Below are 14,210 nucleotides of genomic sequence, written 5' to 3' on the forward strand. Positions count from 1 at the left end.
TGCAGACTTTAAGAAAAACAACAGATGAACAAACAAAACAATAAAACATGTTGTCATTATAATGGAAGAATTAAAAAGTTACCAAATACAGTCAGGCGCGCACAGAAGGAGTCGCCTATGAGACAATTTGTGAACAGCTGGCAAAAAAAATGCATTTTGCATGCATTTGACCCTGTGTGACTCTGCTCTGCAGTGCGGCAGACCTGATTTGCAAACAGAGCCTTTTGCAGCAAGTGTTCTGCTTTTTATACAATGTCCCAATCCAGGCATTACACAGTTATTTCCTATTTTTGGATGAGGTTTTTGAGATGTTAATTTCTGTAGGCTATAGGTGTATTTATAACAAAACAAATATATAACATCTCCATATTCAACCTTACTTCATTAAATGTCTGAAATTTTCCTGCCAATTAGACCTAGTTTTATTTTTTCACTCTTTTTTTTTCTTTTAAATGATGTTTTAGTTTTAGTTTCACCATGAGTAACTGGAATCCACAGTTACCACACTATATGGAAATACCATGGTCGATGTCAACAGCTAAAAAACCCTTTTTTGCCTTAAACAGTGATGAGGAAAGCCCGACCAAGGAGCTGATGGACACTTTTAACAGATTCTAAACTATTTTCTTTTGCCTTGTTTCATGCATTCTTTTGTGATATTTCTGGACTTAACAAAGCAGTTTGAGAGTCTTTAGTTGTAACAGTTCTGCTGCAAAAATGTCAAACGACGAGGAGACACCACTGCTGAGAAAAAGGCCAGAAAAGGTAAGGTAAACCAGAAAAGGTTTTAAATGTATTTGATTTGTTACTCAAACTTAAATCAAACTTCCTGTAAACCTTTTGATCTATTAGCAATAATTCATTTCTGTGCTATCGTCATAAAACCTAAAAATGTCATCATCATTGCATAACATTTTGATAACAATTATGAACATTTTAGACATGCACATTTTATTTATTTTTTAGAATTGGCTTGATTAATCTATTAATTTATTAGGGCAACAAAATGAGAGAATATTTTGCACTTCAAGGATTATATTTATATGTTGTTGTGTTTGTGTTTTGCAAAGAGATAAAAGATAAAGACAAATGCAAAATTCCTCATGCCACACACAGAAAATGTATGATAGTATGAAATTAGTTTTTTTGTATAGGCTACTGCAATACACCCAAACTGCTTGCATCTCTAAAACTGATCAGGTAGTACACACAAATATACATCCGTCTAATAATGCTCTTACTGACTTCCAGATCCGTAACTCCAGACTGTTCCTGGCCGTCTTCTCTGCTGTCCTGGGAAACTTCAATTTTGGTTACTCCTTGGTGTACCCCTCCCCTGTCCTGCCCGTGCTGCAGGGCCCTGACGCTGACCCCAGACTGAGGATGGACAATTCCCAGGCCGCCCTGTTCGGCTCCATCTACACGCTCGGGGCCGCGGGCGGGGGTCTCGGGGCTATGCTGCTCAACGACATGATTGGACGAAAGATGAGCATAATGTTATCAGCTGTTCCCTCTTCTATTGGGTAACACAGAAATGATTAATGGAGGATGTAGAAGTTCATGTTTTAATGTTATTGTTTGGTTTTGATGTTATTTCCCAGGTACATGCTGATGGGAGGGGCTTTTAACGTGGAGATGCTTTACGTGGGACGGTTTCTTACAGGTTTAGCTGGAGGAATGACTGCAGCATCTATACCTGTAGGTTTTGACAAATCCTCTTCTCATGACCTAAATTAATTGTATTTTTTGTGTGCATTTATAATTGCTCACTAATGCTACTTATAACCAGTGTGCCATGTTTTATAAGTTATAAAGCAAAACAATGTCTCTGTCAGTTAAAGAAGGTATATGCTTCTTCCGGTTTTCAGTATTAAACTTAATAATAGACATGGGTGTTTTTACTTCCTGTTTGAAACTGTAGAACGAAGAGGCCACACGTTTCATAGTGCCATTTCTACATAACAAGCAGTACATTTCAGACAAAAAAAAAAGGTTTTATTGTCAAAATGTGCTATTTGAACCCCACATATATGAGTCTAACCTTTTTTTTTATCATCACAAGTGCAAAGCAGCAGGCTGTGGGGATAGGGGATAGGTGAAAACAGACATTTTTGGCACACTTTAACTCTGAATGAAGGACACTGCAGGATCAAACACACGTGAACCAACTGAGATATAACTTATAACTTTAATATGAACTTAAGTATGAGGGAACAGCATGGAAATATGGTTAAACGCTCATAATAATTGACTTTATGTGTTATTTTAAAGAGTAAGAGTGGGAAAACCATGGCCTGATTAACTATAACATGATGAACGTGAACTTGTGTTTTGTTATAAATGTCATTGTTTGTTTATGGCAGGTTTACATCTCTGAAATCTCCCATAAGGCAGTGCGAGGGGCTCTGGGCTCCTGTCCTCAGATCACTGCAGTGGTCGGGACGTTAACTCTTTATGTACTTGGTAAGTTTGTGCGTCAGATGATTGCTCCAGACACCTTGTTCGTTGTCAGTTCTTAATCTGAGGGTCTTGTGCAGGTTTGTGGGTGCCTTTTCGCTGGTTGGCCATAGCGGGAGGGGTCCCAGCTGTGCTCATGGTCGTGTTGTTGTCCTTCATGCCGTCCTCTCCCAGGAGGCTGCTGTCTTTGGGCAGAGGGGATAAGGCAGAACAGGCCCTGCGCTGGCTCCGGGGTCCAGACTATGACCCCAACCCAGAGATCAGTGGAATACAGGTATTATATCTCAGGTTTTGAGATTATCGGTTCAATTCCTGACACTAGAATTCCTGTTTAGATGTTGTTGGGGACTTTAATCTACTTTCCTGTGCGTTATGTTCTTGTGGGTGATTGTTGTGAAGGTCATGGTCAAAGCTTAGCAGTCACTTGTCCATCAGTTTGCCCCAGGACAACTGTAGCTACTTATTATTACCACTGATTTTGACGAAGGAATGGCTCATCAGTATCTAAAACAAATAACAAATCCTAATCTAATGTCTAATATTTAAGGCTGCAGCGATAAACTGGAATAATTGTGGTAAGTCGGCTACTTTCCCTATTGAAATAATTGTAATCTGAACTGCACAGACTCTTAAACAAACGCCAAAAAGTGCTAAAAAGACAGCAGCATTATTAAGATTAAAATGTCAAAAATAAATAAATACATAATACTCTTCATTTGTAAATATTCTGTATTTAAAAGCCTTCCCTCATCAACTTTTATTTGGTTAAAACTGTATTTAAACAGTCTCAGTGTACTGCATGTGTTAATAAAGAATGGACAAACTAATCATCAGTTACCGGTTTACTTTTACACTTTTGTTCATATTCTTTGTCGTGTTCCAGCACAGTATCCGCATGCAGACCAAGTTGTCCTGGTCCCAGCTGAGGAAACCTGAGTATTATAAACCAATCTTGATCTCTGTGGTGATGAGATTCCTTCAGCAGATGACAGGCATCACTCCAATCCTTATTTACCTCCAGCCCATCTTCAACAGGAGCAACGTGTCCCTCCTCCCAGAGTAAATTCCTCCCTTTATGTACAATCTATAATAGTTTCCACGGCTTTGACTGACACGTGTCTCTATTCGTCAGGTATGATGCAGCTCTGGTGGGAGCGGTGCGATTGTTCTCGGTGATGTTGGCAGCCAGTTTAATGGACAAAGCCGGGCGTAAAGCTTTGTTGTACACGTCAAGCCTGGTCATGTTTGTCGCCTCCCTCTCGATGACGATCACATCACACACCACTCCCTGTCCGGGCACTCCGAACAGCACGGTCCTGAACTACAACTCCCACAATGCCCTGGGAAATGGTACAGACTTCAGCCAAAATAATGCAAGCATCTTTCCCGTCATAAGCACCATGGTGTTTATCTTTGGTGAGTATTTATGCAATTTACACACAAAAAATGTAAAAGTTCAAAATGTCGCTCTCACTTTCCTGATGGAGGGTCTGCCACCTGCTTGTCTCTATAGAATATTCCACAGAATGGCATTAAACATCATCATACAGACCAAACCTGTTTTCATGTATTATCCCATTCCTGAATTGTCTACAAGGGATTATCAACATTTTACTGAGATAATTCCAAAACACTTTAGTCAGTATCACCCACACCTACTGTGTTAGATTCAAAACCTCAATCTGTAATAATAATAAAAATTGTGAAGATTATAAAGAGATAAACTAGAGAACTATTAACAACTTATTACAATGAAAACTACAAAAAATGTCTGATCTGGAGCGTGGCTTATCATTAAATATTATTCTGTGGAGAGGGGCGGATGGTGACCAATCGAGAGCTACTAAAAAGATGGCAATATTTATTTATTTATTTATTTTTATTCTATTTATATATTTATTTTTTAATTTATTTTTATTTATTTATTTATTTATTTATTTTTTTTTGTATTTTTAATTTTTTTATTTGTGTTTTTTATTTTTGTTTATTTTACTACAGTTATTTTTCATATTGTATATTGGTTTGTACTTACTTGTATGGGTATGTGTGTGTATGTGTGTGTGTGTGTGTGAGGATGTATGAATGTGTAAGAATGTGTTAATATTAATGTATTTGTGTATGTAACAGTTGTGTGGTGCCATCTGTAGAGGAGGGAGGATAGTGGGAGAAGTTGTGATTTGTCAAAATGTACTAAAAAATATTAATAATTAAAAAAAAAAACTTAAAAAAAAAACGATCTGTGAATGAAACAGATTCTTGCCAACAGATTCTTAAATAAGATCAAATCATATGAAACTATTTACTACAATGCATCAAATAACAAAACAATATGTACCTGAATGTGCTGCTTGTCCTCATCTCCTAGGATACGCCATGGGGTGGGGCCCGATCACCTGGCTGCTGATGTCAGAGGTGTTGCCGTTGGTGACGAGGGGCGTGGCCTCGGGGGTGTGCGTGACGGTCAGCTGGTTGACTGCGTTCGCGCTCACTCACGCCTTCACTCTCATGCTGGACTACGGCCTGTACGTGCCCTTCCTGCTCTTCACTGTGGTGTGCGTGCTGTGCCTCTTCTTCACCGCCGTGGTCATCCCGGAGACCCGCGGGCGCTCGCTGGAGGAGATTGAGAACTACTTCAGGACGGGGCGCTCCTTCACCATCAGCAGCCGCAGCCCCTCTGTGCGGGAGTCCACCTGAACCACACAGACTATAGCTGTAGATCACTATAGTTTTGTTCCAAGAGTAAAGTAAAGAGTCCGCTGAGCTTTGTCACACACTCTGAGTCGCCCCGAACTCAAATAAATCATAGTCCTGTACAAGTGTAGAACTATAGTCAGTCATTACAATTATATTTTGTTAATTTTAACCCGTTTGCAGTGGTCCAAAGTTACTCCCTGTGCACTCCAAACATCCAAATTACTCACTGCGATGAATTTATAAGCTCTTTTCACAGCTCTCAGACACCAAAGTGGAGATTTGCTGTAAGGAAAAAGCAATAAAACCTTTTCTAATGAGCAGAGAGGACGCAGTGGACTCATTTTGACCTTAAGTGCTGCTTAGACAATGGATCTGCACTGGGACAAAACAAATGTAGCTTAAATACACGTGGAAAAAACTGATATGAATGATATTGATGTGCAAAATGATGTAAATTTAACCGCAAAGAACTTTTTTTTTTACACAAATATGATTCACTTTAACCCTCCCTTCCCCAACAAAAACAGCTTTAAACTAATGATTGTGTTTTCTTAAAGGTGCACAGAGATCCAGGTGCAAGCAGGTGACAGAGAGGAGCTTTAAGTGTAAATATAACCAGTGATTTCTGTTGTATTCTTGAAGCAGAGGCATTTTTCTTCCATGATGAGTCCACCCTTTGTAATCACTCTAATACTTTAATTAAATCGTCCAGTGCGTTTGTTAGTGATAAATAGTTTCGGCCCAAGAAACGCCTTCTACGACACGCGGTTTATAGAACTATTAACACATAAAACATAACACAATGCAAATATGCTGATTAATTAGACATACATGCACTAGATTAGCTGAGCCAGAACAAGTTGATGGCTACTTCCAGTGATATGCTACTGTCAGGTCGAACAAGCCAGGTGACATGCCCCGCCTAAGATAACAACTCCCTGCATCGACCGCGATCATTCAATCAACAGCTGGGCAGAGGGAGTGAAGTAGGGCAGACAAACATAAACATGTATCTAAAGTAAATAGTGCAACAAGTACAACAATGTGCTATACTGTATAAGAAATGAAATGTAAATGTGTGTCTTTTATGTAGTACTTTTATGATATAATGTGTGTCTTTTATGTAGTACTTTTATGATATAATGTGTATTTTTTGGTAAAACAAACAATAAATTCAACCGGTTTCAAAAGAAAGAGATAGAGAGAGTGTGTTTGACAAAGTGATCTATGGGAAGTCAATTAGCTGTACTTCTTATTTATTATTTTATTTTATTTTATTTATTTTTTATGATTTTTTAATTTTTTTAATTTAATTTAATTTTCTATTTTATTTATTTATTTATTTATTTACTTATTTATTTATTTATTTCAAGCACATGTATCAGGTTCACTTAAAGCACATTTCACAAATTAATCCTTATATAAGCTCAAAAAGGAGCAGGAAGAAGAAAACTTATTAAATCCCACCCCATCTTCATTTAAAACATAAATTCATTGCTTTGTTTACGCTTCCTGTGTCTGACAAAGTGATGAAGTCAATTAGCCATACTTCTTATTTATTATTTAATTTTATATTTATGTATTTATTTATTTCAAGCACATGTATCAGGTTCACTTAAAGCACATTTCACAAATTAACCCTTATATAAGCTCAAAAAGGAGTGGGAAGAAGAAAAAAACATATTAAATCCCACCCCTATCTTCATTTAAAACATAAATTCAATATTTTGTTTACGCTTCCTGTACTTCCTTAATATCTTTAGTTGCTCTTTCCCTCATTAAACCCTCATTAAACAGAACACCCTTGAAAAAGAGACCCCAAGTGCTCACATTGTGTTCCCTGTATAAATAAAGATCAATAAAATAAATAAATAAATGAACCTTAAACAACAACAAAGTCTGTAGTATAAGTGAGTATAAATGAGAAAGTTATAAAGTAAAGTCAATCCGTGTGAACTTGTCGCCCAATCTTGTATTTCTAAAGTCTCTGGATGTGGTGGGACTGTGTTGTCTTAAGGCTGACTGTCCGTGTCTCTACGTTACTGCATCGTGGTCGGGGACGGTGCCTCTGGAGCGGCCCCTCACCTCAAAAAGGGCCGACCTGAAGCACGTGCTCGTTGGTTTTTGGCATCGCAGTCGCAGCAAAACTCTGCTCTGGTCTCTGAAAGTTGTCAAAAGTGCTTATAACCTCATCGTTTTGAAGAATTCCAGCACAATAAAACATAAACAATCACAAATAATCATCATGAAATTAACATTAAAGGAGGAAAGTGCAGAGTTAAAACCTTAGAATGCTGGAAATCCTGAAGGTAAATGAGGAATAACTTTAGACAACATCAAACTTTAAATTTAAAATGAAACATCAGGTGCGACTTTAACACCAGACACGCTCTATAATGTCAGACGATTGAAGGTTGATAATGGAGTTTATCTGGGCACATGGGTCTAGGACAGACACTCACAGCTGTGCAGAGTCTGTTTGACCAGAGCAGAAGCTGAGTTTTCTGCGCAGACACAAACTCAGGGCCTTAAAGTGACCACAGAACCACTGCTGACCTTCTCCAGTCAGGAAACCCCGATACGCGAGCGCCTCATCATTGTTAAAATATGTCTTGTTGGATCCATTTCTGTCTTTACAAAGTGAAAAGGAGGCCAGAGCTCCTCACCCTCGCAGCGGAATGTAAAACACTGTAAGGATTGGTCTATTGGATGGAATGTTGTCAATCAAGCCCATCGAAACACACTCAGAGATGAACAGCGCGGCGATGAGCTCACCTCGCTCATATCAGGCAGAGACAACACCCCACACGCCTTCTGTCCTCCACCCCTCCGTCTCAGGGCAAAACTTCAATTTCCGGTGTTTAGTAAATGATTATTTCTAATGTCGTTTTCGATTTTTAACCAAATAAAGACTGAAATATGGCAACTGGAGGCTTTTAAATTGAATTAGATGATTAAAAAAAACGTTTCAGCCCTACTTCTTTCTGTATTCTCACTGTGAACGGGGTTGCCTCTCCACAGATCTGACCTGAAATTGCCTAAATGTCGCGTGCTTGTCCCCGCAGAGACAGTAAGTTCAAAACGTTCTTGAAAATAACACGTCTATGGAGTCCAGTAGGTAGATTCTCCCCTGAAAATGGGCAGAGATCACCTTAAACGACACATTTTGTATTAAATATTTTGTTTCTCTAAGCAAATTTATTTATTTCAGCGGTTTTAGCGATCGTCCCGGCTCTGACAGATGCGTAGAATTGCTGTGTCCTTGGGCAAAACACTTAGCAGACACGTTTCCTGAGGCCACAGAATGAAGAAAGACTACTAGCTTTTCGAGGATCTTATCAAACCCTGAAAAGCGGCATGTAAATGTCATTAATTGATATATACAAAGGTGAAATATCTGCGATGTTGAATTACTTAAATATGTTTTTTTCAGCATTTTAGAGCAAATCTTGGAAGAGACGCTCAGGAGAGACATTCAGAACACTGTCAGAATCCAGAGAAATCCTACAAAGAAACATAAATCACTGCAGATTCATGAAAATATACGTTTAACTCGCTTTAACTCACTTATTTAAAAATACAGCCCAGCCATGACTAACCCAAGAGTCATTTTAAAAGCTCTTAGCGCTCTTATTTATTTTATTATATTGCTAAATCAGAACAATATCCTTAAGAAAGAAGCTATCTGTGCTGTGATTTTTGTATTATGTCTGTAAACAAAAGTCGATTCTCGTTGTTGTTTTAAGTTAAAAAGTCCATACTAGGAAAATAAAGCGAGAAAACAGGTTTGACACTAGAACACACTCCCTTAATAACGGGCTACGGAGAGAGAACAAAGCCAAAAGAAGAGCAGTCGTGCCTTTGAAACTACGCCTAATGACTAAGGCTCTGGCTGATTGCGTTTCAACAGGTGGGTGGAGCGGGTGGGTGGGGCTTAAATCAGGTACAGGTGAGACAGGTGAATGTGCCTGTCATTACGGCCCGTGGGAGTCTACAGAGTCAGCAGCAACAGCAGACGACTCAACTCAAGACTGTGTGGACTGATCACAAGCGACTCGACAGGTAAGAGACGCCGACTCGAACTCAACTGGGACGTTTTCTACAGTCAATATGATTCATTATGCACATTATTAACTCAAGCGCATGTGATTTAGTCAGAGGTTTGATGGTTTGATGTGATAGTTTGATACTGTCAAGCTGCTTTTCAAAGTACAGTGTTGTAGGAAAGAAGTAAGTTTTTAATCTGTTAAAAGTGTCATGTGTTAATCAGAAGTGCAAAGATGGTCCATGTACTTACTCTACATACTCTTCACTTCCTAAAACATGCTCTTCCTGTACTATATAAATTAAATGCCTGTGAAAAAGCCGACGTTGAAGTAGGATTAAGTTTACAGAATCCTAGACAATCATGTTTTTTACCATTAGTACAGCACAAAAAATGCATTCAAGTAAAGAAAAGTAAAACATGAATCTGTTTTTTACTATTTACATTTATGTTTTAACACTAACTGATAAAACTATGCATTATTTTATTAAGGATGTGGAAAGTTAAACAGGTGATTTGCCATAGTGTGATTTGGATTAGCCCGATTGGGTGGATGAGAGTCGCTGATCAGGTGACAGCTGTACATGGACAGCTGTCTCACTGCCACACAGGGACACACCTTTAATGAAAGATGGGAGACAGGGAGGGACCTGTCAGTGTTAAATTGCAGAACAGATTAACACCACAGAGTCTTGGGTTCACGGAAGACGAGGTGCCACGGTGTCAAAAGTCGAACAACACTGCAAACTGCACTCAGGATGTTCACAGGATATAGATTTAAACACATTTTCGACACTATTTTGCGAGTACTTTTGACAAACGTTGCATTCTCCTGTTAAACCAGTGGTAAAATGTGATGAAGCTGAGTGATACAAGCAGCACATCTCACATTTTTGGCACGCGAAGACGTCAATTCAGTCAGTCTAATGAGAAAATGATCTACTGTTAACTTCTTGACATCAGGATTTGTATTTTGCAGCATTTTAGTGTGGCAAAATACACACATATACCAGGATCTAGAGTGCACAAGTGGATTTTTAAGCAGTTTTACTTGCAGTATACAGTATTCGCGTGTCGTTTGGTGAGATTTTGGATAAAGTAAAGTGTACAGGCCGATCAGATTATGGACACGCCCGGTCAGCAGCCCACAGAACCATGCGGCTCTACTGCATTCTTCTTTCAGCTCCTGGGTGTATTCAGGCTGTTCGGTGTGTGCGTGTGGAGAGCAGTGACAATGCAGCGTGTCATGTGTGCAGTGATGACGGCGACAGCTACACCTCACCGCCTAAACTTAACAAATGTGCACAAATAAAACACCGCTTAGGTCCGGCTTCGACGAAACACAATCATTATTAGTTGTCATTTGAGCTTCTGTGCGTGTCAAGTGGCCACAGAAGAGAAAGAAGGAAATGTATGAGTGAGAAAGTAAAATGTTCAAAAGGAAAATGCTCAAAAAGAAATAAAATAATCAGGACAAAGCTGAAATTTGGACTTTTTGGATCTGTGTTTCCTGTTTTCATCTCTAAAAATGCATGACATCTTTCTTACGCAAGTCTTTTATTATCAGTTTAGATCTGACTTTAATCTGCCGACGTATTTGACCATTTAACTTGATCAGCAGCAGCAGCAGAGCAGGTTTTCGATTGTCAGGATGTGCACAGGTGTTTAAGCGCAATTATAAAACCAGCTTTTAAATATGAAGCAGAGATGAGGCCTAATTACATCTTGCATCTTTATTTCATGAGGGAAAACCAAAAAGTAGCCTGAAAATGAGAAGTAAATCATCTTTTCGCAGGCTAAAAAAATGGACGTATGCATTAGGCTGATGACTTTAATTCAAATAACTGCTTTGGATCAACATGAAATGATCTAAATGTGAGAAAAAATGTTTGTTTTGAGCGCTCCATACCTCAGTGTCACACCCTGAAGCCTGACAGGAGACACTCGCACGTCCATAGGGTTTATCAGATCCACTTGAGGGAAGAGAAGTGAGAAGGCGCCTGGAAAAATGACAACACACATTTTAAACCAATGTATAATTTATTTTACAGTGTAGCGCGATGAGTGGGGACGATAGGAAGGGCGTCCCGCCTTATATGGTGCCAGGTAATACTCCTGATCAGAGTAATGTGACGTAACTGACACTGACATGGACGAATAACTGATGTTTTTTTTCTTCTGGTTTAGTGGAGGGAGGAGACGGTGGAGTAAAGGTTTATCACGTCCACACGCCATTCACTCCTCCAGAGAGCTCCCATTCAGGGCTACCAGGTAATGGAGCGCCACCAGGGGAGGGCGATGCCATAAAAATATAAAAATCACAATTTTTTTTCAGAACAGAGATCACAATTTTGATTTTCATGTAGCTAGAATCTTTACATGTGCTCCTGGGAGAATGCACTATATCGTGGTGTCGATCAAAACAAGGCTGACAAATAAGTAAAGTGGACGGGGAAAGTGTTTGTGGTTAAAGTAATCACCTTTATCATCCGGGTTGTATCATTTCACCTGGGGCTGTTGACAGAAAATGTGTTTCTGTACAAACTAAAATGGCGTTTAAAAGTCTCACGGAGAATCTGTCCACTGTTCACTGGCGCAAATGGACATTAAGATAAGATAAGATGAGATCTGCCTTTATTAGTCCCACAGTGGGGAAATTCCAGTATTGCACCGCACAGTTCAAGAACAGCAGGAGAATTGTAACATCCAATAAGACAAGATAATAGATAATAATTAAAAAATAACTTAAAAAATAAACTAAAAATAGACTCTAATGTAACACACTGTTTCTTATTATGTACAATAAGAGTAACAGTGCAGCATATAAACAGAGTAAATCTCAGTAAAGTGAGTACTTCAGTAGATTTACATGGTATTCAGTATTGACATGGAACATTTTACACAAATTAACCGACTTTACGTGATATTTTGGCTACAAACAATTCAGTTCTCCTTTTGAAATGAATGGGATTCTCGTTTAACCAGAAATGCAACCACAAAGACGTGCGGTTTAGTGAAGTTTAGAGGCAAAAGTGGACAGAGGAGGAACAAAGTCAACAGAGCTACAGTGTGAGGGAAAGTACTGAATCACAATTTAACTATATTGTCAAAAAAGCAACAAGGATCAGATCAGTTGTTGTTTATCTCTACATCATTTTCTGGTATGCACAAATCAGTAATAGTAGAGTATATTAAAGCAAAAATGTCCTCTCTCCGCAGTATACACAGGTGGTTTGGGCTCCTCCCCAGATAACGATGGCAAAAACAAGTATGTGAGCTATGACACAGCACTGGGCTTCAACCCCGGCATGGCCACCTGCACCTCCTGCCAGCAACAGGTCATGACCAACGTGACCTACAAGGCCGGCCGATACGCCTGGCTCATGTGCCTGCTCTTCGTCTGCCTCGGGTACAGTTTGGATCTCCACTTTGTCTCGTTTTGTGTGTGTTTCTTACTCATTGTTGTGGTTTGATTGTCTGGTTTTGTTGCAGGTTGGTGCTCTGCTGCTGCCTGATCCCCTTCTTCATGAACAAGTTTAAGGATGCCTACCACACGTGCCCCCGCTGTAACAGAGTGCTGCACATCGAGAAGAGAAAATGTTGTAAATGACAGACATGATGCACATTTGAACACATGGAAATGACCAGATGAGGATTAGCATTTTTAGCCTAAGCAAAATCAAACATTAACACTTCTAAGATTCCTCTCTCGAGATTAGGAGTGATTTTGCTTAAATTAAGCACGTCCGATGCATGTTGCGTTCCAGCAGAAAAACGTAACCTCTTCTTAACGCTTTAAAAACTTTGAAATGAAGGTTTGTAAATAGACTTAATCAAATACTTTTATTTGAACATATTTCCTTAACTTCTTAAAATGCCTGCTTATTTAGTATTATGTTTACATTGTTATCCATCACACTGCCAGTTATTAAATTAAAAATACAAAATTGATTTAGTCACTGGTTTTAAAAATAAATAAATGTTGAATTATAAGCTAGTTTAAATATAATTCTTAAAAATTTAATGTAAAAACAAATGATGCATTTTTCCAACCCTCTCTCACCTCAGAATATGGTTCACTGTACAAGTATTTGCAATGCCATTTCTCAAATAAACTATAAACCAAGTCGTTTCTCTTCTTTTTCCCTCTAACAAACCCTTATTGTCCTACTTTCTGGAGACTGATGGCAGATGATGTGAGTTTAGGTTTATTTCTAACCGATTCTAGTTGTAGGAGGAGCTAAAAACCCAAAGTCTGAGGCTCATCTTGGATAATCAACGCTCCAGTGCAATTAAGAATCAACTTTACAACTGTTCTCTGTAAAAGCAAAAACCTGTTTGATTTGAATAGCGCAGATGGGTTTTGTTTACAGTAGTTTTAAATAGTTTGAGCCTATATCCCCAAATTACCTCAGAATGCAACGATCAGCCTGCGACAGATGAAAACGCTCAACAAGAATAGCATTAGGATATGATTTTACAACATATCCTGCCCTACATAAACCCAAGACCAGCTGTACAGTTCCATGTGTTTTGATCTTCACTTGAGCCTGGGAACTAAAGACAATAATAAAACACCTTTCTACTGGGCTACCAAAAGTTTAAGACAGACAGCAAACTAGATATTTGAAGATTTAGTGGATTTATTTACTCACCAAACCAGCAGCAGTAGTCAAGAGTCAGTATCGGAGCAGGGGGGAGGTTCATGTTCAGAAGACGGTGCGAATCTCAAATTTTAAAAGACTCTCCATGGCGCCAACCTTCAGTGCGCACAAATCTACGGCCCCTAAATCCCATCCCGTGCTCACCAGGCCATGTTCTGTTTAATTCAATCTTATTACACTTGCTTATACTGTAATTAAGAAACCTGTATGCTTAAAACAATTGACAAATGGCAGCCTGAGGGTCACTTTTGCCCCCCCAGAGTTTGAATCTGGTCCTCAAAATTGTACTAAAGCATTAGAAAGTGGAAAGTGTAGTATAGTCTCATTGTTATTTTGAAATAGGAAGAAAT

At 38.9% G+C, this 14,210-nt stretch overlaps 2 protein-coding genes across 2 annotated transcripts; both read left to right on the top strand.

Moving 5' to 3' along the window:
• The first annotated feature begins 562 nt into the window (after nucleotides 1-562).
• On the top strand, nucleotides 563-6,337 carry slc2a6 (solute carrier family 2 member 6). Its single transcript, XM_033970984.2, has 8 exons — nucleotides 563-765; nucleotides 1,252-1,523; nucleotides 1,602-1,698; nucleotides 2,364-2,463; nucleotides 2,538-2,731; nucleotides 3,341-3,516; nucleotides 3,590-3,873; nucleotides 4,823-6,337. The coding sequence occupies exons 1-8, from the start codon at nucleotides 718-720 to the stop codon at nucleotides 5,149-5,151; spliced, it is 1,500 nt and encodes a 499-aa protein (XP_033826875.1). The 5' UTR covers nucleotides 563-717; the 3' UTR covers nucleotides 5,152-6,337.
• A 2,787-nt stretch (nucleotides 6,338-9,124) lies between these two features.
• On the top strand, nucleotides 9,125-13,319 carry si:ch211-157c3.4 (Lipopolysaccharide-induced tumor necrosis factor-alpha factor homolog-like). Its single transcript, XM_033971243.2, has 5 exons — nucleotides 9,125-9,213; nucleotides 11,248-11,302; nucleotides 11,384-11,467; nucleotides 12,416-12,605; nucleotides 12,689-13,319. The coding sequence occupies exons 2-5, from the start codon at nucleotides 11,257-11,259 to the stop codon at nucleotides 12,804-12,806; spliced, it is 438 nt and encodes a 145-aa protein (XP_033827134.2). The 5' UTR covers nucleotides 9,125-9,213; nucleotides 11,248-11,256; the 3' UTR covers nucleotides 12,807-13,319.
• The last annotated feature ends 891 nt before the right edge of the window (nucleotides 13,320-14,210 follow it).

This window comes from Periophthalmus magnuspinnatus, chromosome 8, assembly GCF_009829125.3.
Source record: "Periophthalmus magnuspinnatus isolate fPerMag1 chromosome 8, fPerMag1.2.pri, whole genome shotgun sequence".
NCBI lineage: Eukaryota > Metazoa > Chordata > Actinopteri > Gobiiformes > Gobiidae > Periophthalmus > Periophthalmus magnuspinnatus.